The following is a 15,688-nucleotide window of genomic DNA, read 5'->3' as shown; positions in this document are numbered from 1 at the left end:
CTCCATCCCTTACCCTCATCCCTTCTTCCCACGACCCCTTCCCTTCATCCCTTCATCCCTCGACCCCTACCCCTTCATCCCTCGACCCTTATCCCTTCATCCCCTCATCCCTCCAACCCCTTCCCTAACCCATCCCTCCGACTCACATTCGTAATAAATCAGTCATAACCTATCTCGTGATAAGCGTGGTCTTTGTTAGTGAATTGAATGTTGTAACACCATATAAAATACAACATGCAATCTAAAATGTAAAACACTCTTTTACAAGTAAAAGGTCTGCATTCCTACTTGACTTACTTAAGTAAAAGAACAAAATTAACTTAGTATCAAAAGTAAATTTACTGATGACTTTTTCAGTGTTGTATTATTGTTATATATTATAATATTGATACTTAATATTATGGATCAGCTACAGTGTTAGCTGGTAGAGGTGGTTTATATATGTCTAATCTGTACATTAAATTTCATACATTGATCAGGTGTTTTGCATGTAAAACTTGAATCACTGTAACTCAATGTAGCAGAGTGAAATATCGTATCAAGTTATATAAAATTGAAATACTCAACTAAAGGACAATACCTTAAGGAGTACAGTGCGAGTAATTCTACTCTGTTACTTCCCACCACTGATTAAACCAAACCTAAACTTAGGTAATCGTCTTTGACTAAACTTGAATGTTTCTGTCCCAATGGAGTGTTTGATTATCGGTCTCTTTGTGGTTGGTGGTGGTGGGAATACCTTGGGCATGGCTTTCCCTCTGCGCGCGCTGTGTGTGTGTGTGTGTGTGTGTGTGTGGCGTTATCGCCAAAGCACATAAAGAATGGCAGCGCAATAAAGGGGTTGAGGAGGGAGATAGTGATCTTGATTGTGTGTGTGTGTGTGTGTGTAAGGACTATTCACACCCGTCCCACTGGGGGGGGGGGGGGGGGGGTGTGTTTCTGTCATGCTTTCGGTCTCTGTACAGTCAGAAGTTCAGAAAGTGATTTGATGAGTCATTGTTCCCTTTGACCCTTTACCATAACGTATTTTACTGTGTGTGGCTGATTGAGTGATTCATGATGAGTCATTCTGAGTTTGCACATGTCCAGAATGCCCAGGGATTCCCACAATACACGCACGAGCTAACGTGCACAGATACTGTACATGCAAGTTGTGCATATAGTCACACATTTATGTAACCATGGCTGTACTTCTAGAGCATATCCAACAGAGATACAGTAGATTACATAGCATACACACATAGTTACGCTAAGAAACAACATTTCATTTTCAATCCAAAATAATCCTACATAATAAACATTCGTTATTTTGATAGAAATGTATTTTTATTAATACACATTCTACAAATGTTTTTTATTATATACTGTACATAATATAGAATCACCCGGTCATAAAGTTTGAATATGTCTATGCTCACACACACTGCACAGGGTAGTGTGCTGGGTGAACATGACTGTAGCTCTGGTCTACAGAAACCAGTGCCTCTGTAGCACTTGGTATTAAGCCAATGCTATTTTACCGCTTACGCTCCTCTTTAACTGTTTTCATTTCTACCGTTAACAGAGAGAAAACACTGAGGTGAGGGAACAGCATGCCAAGAAAAATATCTGGCTGTCATTTAACCTGGCTCCCTCTACGTTTATTCCAGTAAAAGCTCAAATGAAAATATTTAAAAATCCAATACAAAAAAAAGGATTAAACAAACAGTTGCATTTACATAAGTTATAAGTGATATTCACACACAATACAAGCCACAAAACAAAAGTAGTAGTACACATAGTGTTTGTCAAAGTCATGGAGCCTGTTTTCTCCCCCTTCAGATATGTCATTTCCTTGATGAGCCGTGAACTGGTAATGTTTGAGGAATGCACTTCACTGAGGTTTTCTGTAGAGGGACTTTAATTCCCTGACTTCCCTGATCTCTATGGGTAATTTCTCCTGCTGTAATGTTAGTCAAAGTTTCAAAGAAGTAAATATTTACCTCGCTAACAGCATTTATGTTTTGCATGTTCCTCTTGAGAGAGAACATTTCATTAATATATTTTGTCAAAGTGCATTTGACCACCAATTAGGCCCGAATGAGGAAAGATTGATGCCACCTGGGTTAAAGTGGCACTGATTCCAGATCCCCTCTCTGATTGGCCACAGACAGCAGGTGACGGGGTATTAAAGGTCTTGACGGACAACAAACTGGTTGGTGTGTGTTTAAGGAAAGGGAAAGAAGGCAGTTGTTTTGTGTACTGGGGTTTTTTTGTCTTACAAATTATCTTCAGAGGACTCTGAGAGATTAACTTCCTCTTTGTGGCCGGTCTGAACTTGTTTTGTTATTCTAGAAAATCAAAGTCTGCACGCTGGTCCATTTTCCCCACCCAATCCTCAAGTATATACCAGTCAAAAGTTCGGACACACCTTCTCATTCAACTACTTTGAAGAATGTAAAATATGAAACATATTCTGGTTTGTTGAGCATTTGTTTGTTTACCACATAATTCCATATGTGTTTCTTCATAGTTTGGATGTCTTCAATATTAATCTACAATGTAGAAAAAAAAAAAAAAAAAAAAAAAACCACTGAATGAGTCCAAACTTTTGACTGGTACTGTACATTAAAAAAAACATAATTAATTATTTTTCTTTCTCATTACTAATGGTGAATATAAGGTAGTGAGTTCTACAGTAGCAATGCATAAAACTACCCCCCTCCAAAATATCACAACCATCATAAGGACTTGATTACACCATCTCAGTTTCCTTTCCCAGATTTTCCCGTTGGAGCGAACTCCAACCATAAATAGGTCATCAACAAAGTGTCAATGACTCAGGTTACATTTTGAAAAGCCAGCTGGGAGACACCCTGGGAAAACACTCATTACACAAAACAAATACAGGATCATTTATCATTTATCGCAAATGTAGTTACTTCCTTCCATGTCTTTTGCTGCTAGAACAACATTTAGATATTTGTTAAACTAATTAGTTTAGTTTCTGGGCCGTTTTTTAACCGGTTGCTGCAGATATTTTTCCGCTAATGATGCAGAGCTGCTCTGGTTTCACATGAAATTGATAACTCCAATCATATCTGCATCATTTACACATATCTGCATTTAAAGAGAAAAATAGGCCTTGTGATCCAGTCAATGTTCAACAATGTTAATCCACTTAGACGTCATGCTAACGATTGGTTTGATTGACCTTTTATCAAATGATGTTTCCAGGAAAGTAGATATGACATAAAAAGAAACAAAAAACTCACAAATGGAAAGTTGAGCAGAATGGACTGGAATTAAAATGTGGTAAACATTTCTAATGTACTTTAAATATTAAATTCACTTCTAAATACATAAATCTTTGTGCAAAGGTGGAGCACAAGCAGATCGGGCCTGCTGTGTGCATTCCTCTCCTCCATTAATCTGCCTTATTACGGTTCAAACAGAGGTCTTGTTTTCACTGTGACCACAAAACTGATTGTGATCAGCAGGCTAGATGCCTAACATGTATTCAGAATGAACAGTGGGCGTGAATGTGGCCAGTGTGGTCTGCTGTCCTCTCTACAGTTTTACCATTCCTGCATCGTAAACTGAATAACAATAGCAGAATGCAATGTTAAACTGAGACGTGCAATTCTCGCACAGCTAATTATTCTCAGTGCAACATGGTGCAACATGGTAAATACATAAATCTAGTGAATGGTGCACAAGATTCTCCACAGAAAAACTGTTTCCTGGTCGAAAAACGTTATGCTTTTGTGTGAATGTGCTGCCCAGCAGTTGCTATTGTGACAGTAATTATGTGCTGAGAGTGAGGCCTGAGCTTCCCCGTCTAACTGGTCACAAAGACGGAACAATGGGAGGTAAAACCAGCCTGGAGTTTCCCTCAGGCCCTCCGGAACATCACGTTCGTCTCGTTGTTTGTTTTTTGAAAGGGATAGGTCACAGCCTCGCGAAGTCTCGCGGTCTTATCGAGGAACTTGGAGTCCTTCCATTTTCATCTGCAGAGGAATTGAATGAGTGATCTGATACTGGGATATTAAAGTCACTGCTACAGAATCAGGGGGTGTTTAATCCTCATCTCAGTATAAAATTAGCAGTGGTATCATTCACTATGTTACAATTAGTTTACAATTAGTTTAATGCTTGCAAGAAACAACTGATACTGGGTTTTTTGCAACAATATCAATTATTCAATGTAGGCACCACAGTTGGAAAGGGGGTACTCCACTGCAGGCCTGATGTTTGTTAACTATATATATATTAAATATAACTATCTTGTAAACAAACTTAGTAATAGTGTTTGATATCAATTCCAACCAGATTTCTTTCTTCTCTCTTTGTTTCATTTATTTTCATTATTATCTAGTCCAGAGCTTCCTTGTTGGCAGTGTTTTGGTACATTTTGTAAAAATAAAATAAAACAAGTTTAATGCAATCTTAAGTAAAGAGGTTCAAAATTAAACAACAAAGTATAGTTTATGTTTTGTCTACCTTGTCATTTGCAAGTGCCTTCATCATTTCAATAGAAATTGTATTATTATCCTGTTTTCATGGTAGTACACGTAAGATCAAATCACTTTGCATTTAAACTTGGAACTCTGGAGGAAACTCCTGTGCGTGCTGCAGGACCTCCACCTGCAGGTCATCCCATCCCCTCAAACGCAGACGGGCCGCTGAGCAACATTTCCTTCTGTTCTAGTGATTCAGCGGGAATGTGCAGTTTTAGGACTCACCATGCAACCGCCCTCACAACAAAAAACTCTTGTGCAACCATATAATTGCACTAGAAGCCTGTGCTCCAAGGTATTCTGATTTCCTGCTCCACCTTGCAGAATTAACCCTAGAGTTATGGATGCACTGCTTTCCTTATATTTTGTCCAGGCTGACTTAGAAGTGCATACAAATACGACTATAACACTATATAGTCTTCAAGAAGTGCTACCCTGAGCCTTCCACTTAGCACTTATTGTATTCATATTAGTTTGTTGCACTTATTGTATTCGTATTAGTTTGTTTCTGCACTTATTGTATTCGTATTAGTTTGTTTCTGCACTTATTGTATTCATATTAGTTTGTTGCACTTATTGTATTCCTATTAGTTTGTTTCTGTACTTTTGCTCTGGTTTATGCTCTTAGATGCTTTTTTAATAAAAGGAGATGCACTTATGACTTCTGGTGACTAGTAGTTATCTTGAATACCTGTGTTGAATACACTTATTGTAAGTAGCTTTGGATAAAGGTGTCTGCTAAATGACTGTAATGTAATAATGTAATGTAATGTACTGTACTGTAATGTAATGTAATGTAATGCATGCTAAATTAGAAGAAGTTGCTGCTCAAGTTGGAGGTGTATTTAGAGATGCAATGCATATATATATATATATATATATATATATATATATATATGTAAAGACTGAAATACTGCAGAAATGTTGGTTTTGTGTGCAGCAAGTGTCGCCCTGCAGACCGACTCTGCTCTCTTGGTGACAAACCGAGCAGTATATTTATATGTGTCTGACTAGAAATCCCCCGTTGGTGCCAGCACTCTGTGTTATTCTAAGTGACAGTGTTCTGGAAATCCCCCACCAAGTCTGCTGGCTCCGCCCCCTGGCTTCAGAGGGCATTAGAGCCTGCTGCACCACTCCGCCACTAGACAACCGAGCGCTCCTCTCCGACGCACTGCAGGCCGCCATGGCTCTCCACCGGACCAGCGTACTCAACCAGATGGATTACGGCCGCGAGGCTAAAGAAGGGAAGCCCGCTCCGTCGACGGAGGAGCGGCTGGACAGCGGCCTGGACTCCCTGAAGGAGGAGGAGTACCAGGCCGTGGCCGCAGAGATCCGGCAGCTGCAGCTGGAGCCGGAGCCGCCGCAGCGCAGACCCGCTGCGCCCGGAGAGCTGCAGGAGTGGAAGACACAAACCACGGAGGACGGAGACACGTAAGTGCGAGCATACAAGGAGCACGGGGGGGTTAGTGTGGCTGGTAGTGTGGCCCGGGGAGAAGGCCCCATGTCTCGGGTCCTGGGTGTAACGTGACCCCCTCCTGCTGGGAATGTCTGCGCGTCGGTGCAGCGCGGAGGAGCGGCCTCCCTGCGTCCTTTACGCGGCTCTGGGTGGACCAGGACTCCGGTCACCGACACACGCAGCGGGGCCCGGCTGGGTGACGGGCTGTAGCGGCGGCAGGGCCCCGCAGAGTTGGACGTAAACAGAAGTCTGTTCACAGGAGGGGTCTACTATGGCCGCGGGTCAGACTGGGAAAGTCCCGGGCGCGCCGCCGCCTAGGAATCCGAGCGACGCGCGCTCCCGTGATGCGAGAAAAAAAAAAGGGGGGGAGGAGGAGGAGGAGGAGGAGGAGGGGGGGGACAACAAGGGGAAAAAAAGTACCTTCAACTACACACACACACACACACACACACACACACACACACACACACGTGTGTGTGTGTGTGTGTTTGAGGGCAAAAAACCCTCTTCCGGAGTACGTGTCTGCGTTGCTCTCATAAGACCAGGGGGAATCACATTACAGTACCAGTCAAAAGTCTGGACACACCTTCTCATTCAATAGTTTTATTTATTTATTTATTTATTTATTTATTTATTTATTTTTCATTGTAGATTAATATTGAATACATCCAAACTATGAAGGAACACATATGGAATTATGTGGTAAACAAAACAAATGCTCAACAAACCAGAATATGTTTTATATTTTATATTCTTTAAAGTAGTTTAATGAGAAGGTGTGAACAAACATTTGACCGGTACTGTACGTCCAAATGTCTTTATATGAGATAAGAACAGAGTAGTTAACGGTGCAAACTCAGAACAGTGTTGGAGCTGTTCTCAGGGCACGTGCATACATGAAGGGCCATCACGTCAAAGGTTGAACAACGTGACTTTAATAATCAGGACCAGGAGCCACAGCTGTCTCATATGAGGCCTGACACCATGTTAATGTGCAAAAGGAGCACTTGGGGGGGTCATTTTTAATTTGTTTACATTTATTTACTGTAATGGCATTGTTTGGAAACTATTCCCAATCCATCAAGTGCTAAACTGGCTGCTATGCTGCACGTATACTACAAAACTATCAATTCGACTTAGTGAAAAGAAAGCAATAAAGATAAGATAAGATAAGATAACCCTTTATTAGCCCTGCAGCAGGGAAATTTACAGGATTACAGCAGCATAGATATAGTGCAAACAAGGTACATTGTTAAAAAAACAAGTCTTTTAAATAAGTAATAATTATGTAATTCAATATTAAATAATCTGTTTTAAGAATTCTTCGAATGTTTGGGGGCTTGAGACTCGGAAACTTGGGGAACTACTGTTTTGGAGAAACAGACGGGGTGTACTTAAAGTTTCCTTTGAGAGTAATACTTCCTGCTGATGGAAATCCCATTTTTGGGTCACAGAACGTTGTTTTCCAGGGCTGATTTTACAGTACTTTGCAATAACATTTAAAAAAAAAAAACCTCTTATAATGCACGTAACTTAGAATAATCGTAAATAAGGCCAATTTTATTACTGTTCAAAAGTAACAGATAAAAAACCACAGGCGGATGTAATTGCTGTTATTTACATGCTTCCATCATGTCAAGTGACTGTGTTTCACTGGTTTACTGGTGGAAAAAAACAAACAAATAATATAGATTAGGTTGTGTTGTTTATGTATTGTAACAGGTTTTCTACCATCCCTCTCTGTCTCTACAGGCTGCTCCACCTGGCCATCATCCACGAGGCCAAGGACTACATCAGAACCATGATAGACCTGTCCAAGAACACAGACTTCCTCAACACACAAAATGACCAGAGACAGGTATTGAAGGGAACAATCCTCACGTAAAGAATAATGAAAATGTCCTCTGACTCAGTAACTCACCCGTCTGCTCCTCTTCTCGTCTTAGACTCCTCTCCACCTAGCAGTGATAACGAACCAGGCGGACGTGTGCGAGCGCCTGCTGGTGGCCCACTGCGATCCCACACTTGTGGACGACAGCGGGGACACGGCTCTTCACATCGCCTGTCGCCACGGTAACCTGCTGTGCTTCAGCGTCCTCACACAGAACTGTTTGCCGGAGCATCTTCACACGGTGATGGCTGCCTGCAACTTTCAAGGTGAGATTGTAGAACAAGGACGGTGTTTCTTTCCCGAACCTTGACTGTTAATGACATTTCTGACAAGTGCTTCAGTTGTCAACATTAAAACTATACTTGTTCACTTGGAACTGAAATGTTTGTATTTAACAGTGGTAGGCTAAATGATTATACGTTTCAACATGATCAGAATATTATATTCTGTAGCGGTGGTGGTAATTTCCATTCTGTGGCGGCCCACCCTCGGTGCATGGAAACAGAACACACACTGACCAGTCTGCTGCTGGTCTTAACTACTATTTAAACGGAGGAATGATGGGCTCCAAAAAAAGAGTAACTTCTGCTGCCAAATATCCCTGAACACTATGGTTAGGGGGAAGGAAACATTTTAAGCAAGCAAGGGGAATGCCATGGCACATTCACACCATTATTTCCAGACGAAACCCCATCTATTAAATGGCTCATGAAGTTAGATGCTAAGGCTTCAAATACAGTACGACCTTGCATAGACATGTTACATTTTTCTTTGGGGAACCACATTTTTGAAATAATGGAAATTAAATTGTAACTAGACCTCATGCAAAAGTCTGTTCTCTTTTAGTAATCTGAATTAACATGGCAGAATTATATTTAATTAACATTAAAGTTAATTCTCTGTCCAGTCACATACTATTTAGCTGTTCCTAAATTGTAATTAACTTGAGACCAACTTTTTTGGATCCTTGACTTTTCCTAGAAAACTGCAGGTTTATAAATATGACATATGCTGGTCTAGTGTCAGTTATTAAGTTTTTCCCATTATGTTTTTTTTTTCAGGTCAGAACTGCCTCCACCTGGCCTCAGTTCAGGGCTTCCTGTCACTGGTGGAGAACATGGTGGACCTAGGAGCTGACATTAACGCAAAGGTACACACAGCAAATTTATATGTGCGAATACACACTTTATCAACTTGTGTAGAGTAGAATTTTATATTGTGTATATGTTTATTTAATAATTCATTTTAAGGACCAGCACCCACCTTGCCCTAATACAATCTTGCATTCTCTCCCCGTCCTATAGGAGCAGCGGAACGGTCGCAGTGCGCTGCACCTGGCCGTTGACCAGCAGAATTTCTCGCTGGTCAAACTGCTGCTGAAGAAAGGAGCGGACCCCAACCTCCTGACCTCCGGGGGCCACACCCCCTTCCACCTCACCTACGGCCGCAACGACGACGACATCAGGAAAGAGCTGTACTCGCTGACCAACCCCGACCTGCGGGAGCTGCCCGACAGCGAGTCGGACGACAGCGAGGAAGAGGAGGAGGAGGACGACGAGTCCGATGAGGAGGTGGGTGTTGAAAATTCGGAGCTTCCAACGTAACATTAAAATTAGCTCTTTTGCCAGTGTATAACCATTTCCGTCCTCCGTGTGTGTGTGTGCAGGTGGGATATGACGACATACAGTGGAATGGACATTAGCAGGAAACTGGAGGAGGAGGAAGTTACAGAGGCAGGAGGATGCGATGTTGACGGTAAAGGACAAGAGAAAAGGGCTTTGCACGTCTACTACTTCCTGCAACGACGTCACACAGGCTCGTCAGCGCGGGGCCGGAAACGGCGCGGCTGACGGGGCCGATGGACAGGCAGCAGCAAGGAGTCCGGTCCAGGCCACGGGAGAGCGAACACGCCGAGCTGTGAATACACGACGGCGGGATGAGTTTTGCTGTAAGACGAGAGGATTGCTTGCATTCAATGGACACCGCAGATGATTTGTCACAAAAAAAACAACAACATCCATCCACACAGATGTACCTGCAACAGCTCTGTTGTATGATATTGTAAATGCTGTGTATACAAAGATGTATTTTTTATGGAAGCTGTGAATGTGTACAGTTGAGCAGGTTGTATATGTCAGGCAGCGAACAGTCCAGCACACTCCAGTTAAATTAAAGACACTCATATTTAACAGTAAAATCTCTGTGTGAATATGTTTATGGGGGATGGGTGACATGAGGGATGGCATGTGATCGGAAAATTGCACAACTGTCATAATATTGGTGATATTTGCAAAAGAATGCTCATCCAGAGCCAAACGTATAATCGGCAGCGCCTGACGATATTACAAGGCTGCAATTATACAAGACATTACTTCCACCATGTGCCTTTCTGCTGCCGTCAGTATGTCTGTGCTTTTATAAATGACTCCACCGAGTTTCAGTTCGTTGTCCTAACGCATGTCATGCAGGAAAGGGCAGATAACTTGTTTCCACTGAATGAGGAACTGACAGCCAATTGAGCCTGCGACAGTTCCTCGTACTGTGTGTGTGTGTGTGTGTGTGCGCGCAGACAGAGATAAGAAGGATAAGGGGAATTATGGGGCTGATTGCTCAGTTATCTAAATCAGGAAGTTTTTGGAGAGGCGGGGCTAAAGAGGAAGGGACAGGAAATCCCCAGGAACAGAACACTCAGCTGTTCACGACATTCCTGCTTCTCATTCCTACTAAGAAGGGAATGTCCGCGGAACAACAGGATGCTTCAGTCAAGCTCAGGTCGGAGGGAAGGAAGGGAGTTTTACTCCAGTTCCAGGAAGAAGAAAAAAATATTAAGTGTCAACTGTTTAACTGCTAATTACGCAAAAGAAAGTCTATGATCATTGTGTTGGCTTTGCACACTGCAGCTTTTAACCAACAATGGAGATGTAACGTAACTTTATAATAGCTGTTTATCCAAACTAAATATATATATTTGAAATATTTGCAAGGCCTTTTAAACGTGCTGAAATTCTTGTGTAGACACCACAAACATTTCCCAATAAAACAGTGTTCATGGTTTGATATATGGATTCAAAGAGCTGTATACATGTGGTCTTTGGGGGTTTACAACAATGCACATCAAAAGTCCATTATACCCTTCATGAGTGGGACAACCAGTGCAACTGGGACTTTACAGATTTTTACCCAGCTTGTATACATTGAAGTTTTTTATTTAAGCTATTTTTTGAGAGCAGAAAAATACAAAACTGTCAATAAAAATGAATGAATATATTTTCCTTCCATATAAAATATTTCCTTGTAAGATGTGTTCTAGCAGAAATTGTCGACTTTATTTGAAACCGTATGGAGATATAAATTGGCAACACTGAATCTGAAAACAATGTTCACTCCCACAGCAAAAGAAGCTATTAACATGGTCAGACAAGCACATGCTGCTCTCAAATCTGAATTGCCCGCTTCACATTTACGTAAAATTCCCTGCGGCAAAACAAAAAGAAAAGGAAACAGAGAAACTTGAGTTTTCGGTAAAAACATTGTGTTTAATAGAAGTGCAGTAATGTACAGCAGTGGCAGCAGAGGGGTGAGGGGAGGATCCAGACACAGGGGAGAGGATGATAGAATCAGTGACTTCCGGTTGACCTGAGCAGACCTAAACAAGGGTGTGACAATAATTACTGTCTGTGATGGGAGAATTCCCACAGCTGTTCCCCGAGTACACCAGAGTGTAAACATCATCCTGAAACTAGAGAAGATGGAGACGGGAGACGTTGAAGTCAGTTACAAAATGGGGGAGATAAACGTTGTGGCAGCCCTGAGTAATTAGGATTGTTAGATGTATGAAGAGGTATTGTGCTGTAGTTGTTGTGATACCACATCCCTTTCTTCCAATCTGCTCATGACACACCCATTTAATGACGTCATTTGGGCTGAGCTCTACCCAAAGGGGCATGTCGGACTGATGGATCATATAGTGGACTGATTTGAATGTCTCTGTGACATTTGGCAGCTGCCTGCAGTACAGCTGGGAGGGAAATAAAAAGAGGGGTCGATAATATTGGTTCCAGTCAGGTCCTGGCTATGACCAGAGAGGATGGAGGAGGGGTTAGTGCCAATGTAGGTGGGTAACATATTCTCCCCAGCCTGGTAATAAGGACTGTGTTGTTCTTTACTGTTCCGAACAAGATGATACCAACTCCTCCTTTATCTTCCTTCTAGGACGAGGCCTTAGTACAGAAGATGAGGGGGGTTGGGAGGTTTCTGTTGTTGCTGTTCATCCTTTTCAGAGTCAGCAGAAAAACGGCTGCTGGCTTTCCTCACTCTCTCTCAGACAAAGCCACCAGGTGGACATCGATCTCAGCCTCTGACAGAATCCTGGAACACAAACACACAAGTTTAACGGTCATAATTATTTTGTTATGCCAGATTTTGTTGGCCTCACACACACACGCACACACTTGGAGCGTGTTGAGAACACATTCAACCCTTTAAGCCCTTGCTTTGATCTCATCCCTGGTTTTTGTTTTAGGGAGTTTCCATTACAACACTATTCTGTTTTTTATCCGATTTTAAAAATAGCTCTGATGCATCATTGACAATGCCAAGACATTACCATGTTTCAGCAATTTTACTTTTAAAGACTTTAAATGCAGCACCAATGTTATCTGTTCAGAGCTGCATGTTTATTTGAACAGAAAATATTATATTCTTTTTCTTGTTGTTTGTTTCCAGCAATGCCCTGTTACGCATGGATTCTAAAAAAAAAAAAAAACATTCACAGCAGTAGCTGAGCAGCGAAAAAAAAATCCTTTGCCTGTGGCCAGGAAGATCCTATTCCTGACTCGTGGTTATCAATGTATTTACTCCCTTTGTGTCTGGGAAATACTCACTTGAATCTCGACTCTTTTGTAGTGATTACTCCAACCTCCAGCTCCGAGGGCTTGAAGTCGATGGACAGAACGCTTGACATACATGAGATAGCCGTCTGGTTCGAGAAGAGGGGGAGGGTTGTTGAGAAGCACGTGAGAAAGCAGAGGAGAAGGAAATAAATCAAACATTGCATCAGAGAAAGAGATGCCTCTGGAAACGGGACCTCACAGTGTCAAATAATTGAGCAAGATTGGACATAATGTATAAATGTGTGTTTCAATATCTGTTGACATTTTAAAAAGATGTTAGAAACAAATAAAGTCACGGCACATATGTTTGTCCAACTGCTCTACTTTTCTACCAACAACATGAAGTTGTTTATAAGGAAGGGTCATTTTGCAAAACGTAGAACATTAAATTTAGATCTGTGTGACATATCCCACTTGTTTGCTTTGACTTCTTCTTCTTCTTCTACCAAAGGGAGTACATAAATATCTGGGAAATATAAACTGATATTTTGAATGGAATATCTAAGAAACAACAAATCAATTTTTATTAGACTAATATCAGAAATCCTACAGTAACTGATTTGTTTAACTGCATCAACAGCTGCAAGTGTTTGGTTTCCACTTCAGTTGATCAAAGAGCCTCTAAGTTGATCAAAGAGCCTCTAAGTAGATCAAAGAGCCTCTAAGTAGTGCACTTCATTCAAGTATTGTGACGCAAACTCCTTGACATGTTCTGACACCCAAAGCACTCCTTGACTTTACCAAAGAAATTCCCCAAAAATTCCATGACATTGGCCCCTGATCAGTCAGAATGTGTGTGCTCTACCTCTATGGTCTGCTCATAGGTCCAATCCAGTTTCTTCTTGACTTTCTTCTCGAGGAAGCTGGTGGCCTCGGTCTGTTTGACTCCAGCTGCCGTGGCCTTAAAGCCACAGTAGTAGCCGGCCGGATCACACTTATACAGCTGCGGACCCAACTCCTCATCCAGCCCGACCACTATCATACCTGGAAGAAGGATGCAAGGAAGAGGGGAATGAAGTCAGGACCCAAAAAATGTAGAGAAGATAATGTCTTTTTAAACATCTGGTTTATGCTCTAAACAGCACTTTGAAACATACATTTTACTCAAAAACAGTTTCTAACAGCCTTGTGGGTGAGACCAATATCAGGTGTAAAGATATATAACATGTAAAATGAAGCTGCAAATATTTTGTGTGCTGATATTCAGAATCAAGCTGTGATGAAACCCTCTGAAACACTGTTTACACAATATTAATAACACTCTTACCAAAACAGCTTTCAGTATAGATCTCAAAACATCCCAAAGTTATGTTAATATTAAAGCATTGACCAGCTCTGGTCATGAAGGAACATATATTATTATTTAGGAAATGGATGACAAGTGGTTTTACATTTCTAACAGGTCAGTTTTGGTTGAAATAGGAAACAATTATATAACATTAACAATCATTAAGGACACACATGCACACTACTCACAGCAGCCTAGCGGCCTCATCTCAGCATTCTGCGTGTAGACTTGGGAGATGTCCGCCATGCGTTTGCACAACATGTCCACAGGGATCTCATAGCCGTATTTATACGTCCAGTTAGCCGCTTCATACCGGGCCCTCTGCACCTGAGACCTGCTATCAGCTGGAGAGAGGAAGAGACAGAAAAATGTAAGAGTGGACAAATACGCGACTGAAATTGAGAATTTATACAATGCAAGAATATGATAAACTTCACTGCATAAACGCATTCATATGCCAACAGGAGTAGCAGAGATGGATGATTCATTACTATCGACATGGTTGTCAGACAATGCAGTCTATGATCCATTACGTCATTTTAAATTACTGTAAACTATGAGTATTCACCATCCGATGTACAAGACATTGCTTACCTGTCATTCCAGTCATAACACAGCCAATGCTCTCTGTGATTTTGTACAGATGTGTGACCGTCAAGGAGTCCAACAGCTTGTCCTGAGAAAAACACGAGACGAAGACAGAAAGAAATGTACATCACATACACCACAAGTTATGCAAGCTGTGGAATCTGACCACATTATTTTTGAGGACACAGAAACATAAACCTGTGTGTGTGTGTGTGTGTGTGTGTGTGTTTATACTAATGTGTACGTGTATACTGACCGGAACTTTCTTTTGTGTGACGATCACAACACAGTCCTTCCCTCTGACTGCTACAGAGGTCAGTCCTCCCTGGTTGATGGCTTTGAAGGCGTACTCTGAAGACAGATAGAGGGGGAAACAGTGCACTTCAAACTTTTGACAATTGTATCAAACACATTATTTATTTTTTTTTACATGAAACTTAATTTTTACATATGCAAACAATGTATACCTTTGTAACATATTGGTAGTGAGTTTTCATGTTTCACAGATTTTATGTTGAAAAAGTTGAAACGTATTTATACTTATTTAAAAATATGACTTGTAGAAAAAAATATAATAAATACAATTGTGATCCAGGGGTAAGATTACTATTTGATACATTAGCTAAATAAAGTATTAATTTCATTTCTTATAAATAAATATTTAATGGCTGCACTGCACAGCTTAATGAAGTTTAGTTCACTAATCACTACATTACTATATTAATTATAGTTAATGAATGACCCTCTCACTATGCACTAACTCCTTCTCAGACAGAGTTATGAATGGGCTAGCTGGTGTTAGCCTGTTAGCAGTGATGACAGAGCATGTCTGGTCCGGTTCATCTCTCTCTGACGCTGCTCACCGACTTGGTAGAGTCTTCCCTCCGGGGAGAAGATGGTGATGTGGCGGTCAAACCCTGCACTCGACCCCCGAGACATGACGGCTGGAAACACCGATGAACTGTTGTTGACTGAAGGAGAAACTAACCTGAGAGGCTGCAGAGCCAAAACAAGAAAACATCTAACCCGGAAGTGATCTCTCTGCTACATCCGGGTCACCGTCGCAGCTTTGTA

The 15,688-nt window shown here is 41.5% G+C and overlaps 2 protein-coding genes across 2 annotated transcripts; one reads left to right on the top strand and one right to left on the bottom strand.

Moving 5' to 3' along the window:
* The first annotated feature begins 5,625 nt into the window (after nucleotides 1–5,625).
* nfkbiab (nuclear factor of kappa light polypeptide gene enhancer in B-cells inhibitor, alpha b) lies at nucleotides 5,626–11,070 on the top strand. The gene is made up of 6 exons (XM_054613452.1): nucleotides 5,626–5,930; nucleotides 7,708–7,813; nucleotides 7,902–8,112; nucleotides 8,908–8,996; nucleotides 9,151–9,417; nucleotides 9,513–11,070. The coding sequence occupies exons 1-6, from the start codon at nucleotides 5,683–5,685 to the stop codon at nucleotides 9,546–9,548; spliced, it is 957 nt and encodes a 318-aa protein (XP_054469427.1). The 5' UTR covers nucleotides 5,626–5,682; the 3' UTR covers nucleotides 9,549–11,070.
* A 298-nt stretch (nucleotides 11,071–11,368) lies between these two features.
* psma6a (proteasome 20S subunit alpha 6a) lies at nucleotides 11,369–15,643 on the bottom strand. Its single transcript, XM_054613795.1, has 7 exons — nucleotides 15,478–15,643; nucleotides 14,871–14,965; nucleotides 14,621–14,702; nucleotides 14,215–14,370; nucleotides 13,544–13,722; nucleotides 12,730–12,824; nucleotides 11,369–12,214 (listed from the first exon to the last, which is right to left on the bottom strand). Exons 1-7 carry the CDS (start codon nucleotides 15,551–15,553, stop codon nucleotides 12,157–12,159), a joined length of 741 nt encoding a protein of 246 aa, XP_054469770.1. The 5' UTR covers nucleotides 15,554–15,643; the 3' UTR covers nucleotides 11,369–12,156.
* Between the last annotated feature and the right edge of the window lie 45 nt (nucleotides 15,644–15,688).

The sequence above is a fragment of the Anoplopoma fimbria genome, chromosome 15, assembly GCF_027596085.1.
Source record: "Anoplopoma fimbria isolate UVic2021 breed Golden Eagle Sablefish chromosome 15, Afim_UVic_2022, whole genome shotgun sequence".
NCBI classification, from domain to species: Eukaryota; Metazoa; Chordata; class Actinopteri; order Perciformes; family Anoplopomatidae; genus Anoplopoma; species Anoplopoma fimbria.
The sequence above is the reverse complement of the archived record's forward strand: the minus strand, read 5'-3'. Positions and strand labels throughout refer to the sequence as shown.

Coding starts and splice junctions, on each gene's coding strand:
- nfkbiab (XM_054613452.1), top strand. CDS start 5,683: ATGGCTCTCCACCGGACCAGCGTACTCAACCAGATGGATTACGGCCGC. Junction 5,931..7,707: donor ACCACGGAGGACGGAGACAC/GTAAGTGCGAGC, acceptor CTGTCTCTACAG/GCTGCTCCACCTGGCCATCA. Junction 9,418..9,512: donor ACGACGAGTCCGATGAGGAG/GTGGGTGTTGAA, acceptor GTGTGTGTGCAG/GTGGGATATGACGACATACA.
- psma6a (XM_054613795.1), bottom strand. CDS start 15,553: ATGTCTCGGGGGTCGAGTGCAGGGTTTGACCGCCACATCACCATCTTC. Junction 14,703..14,870: donor TCACACAAAAGAAAGTTCCG/GTCAGTATACAC, acceptor TGTTTTTCTCAG/GACAAGCTGTTGGACTCCTT. Junction 12,825..13,543: donor CCTATGAGCAGACCATAGAG/GTAGAGCACACA, acceptor TTCTCGAACCAG/ACGGCTATCTCATGTATGTC.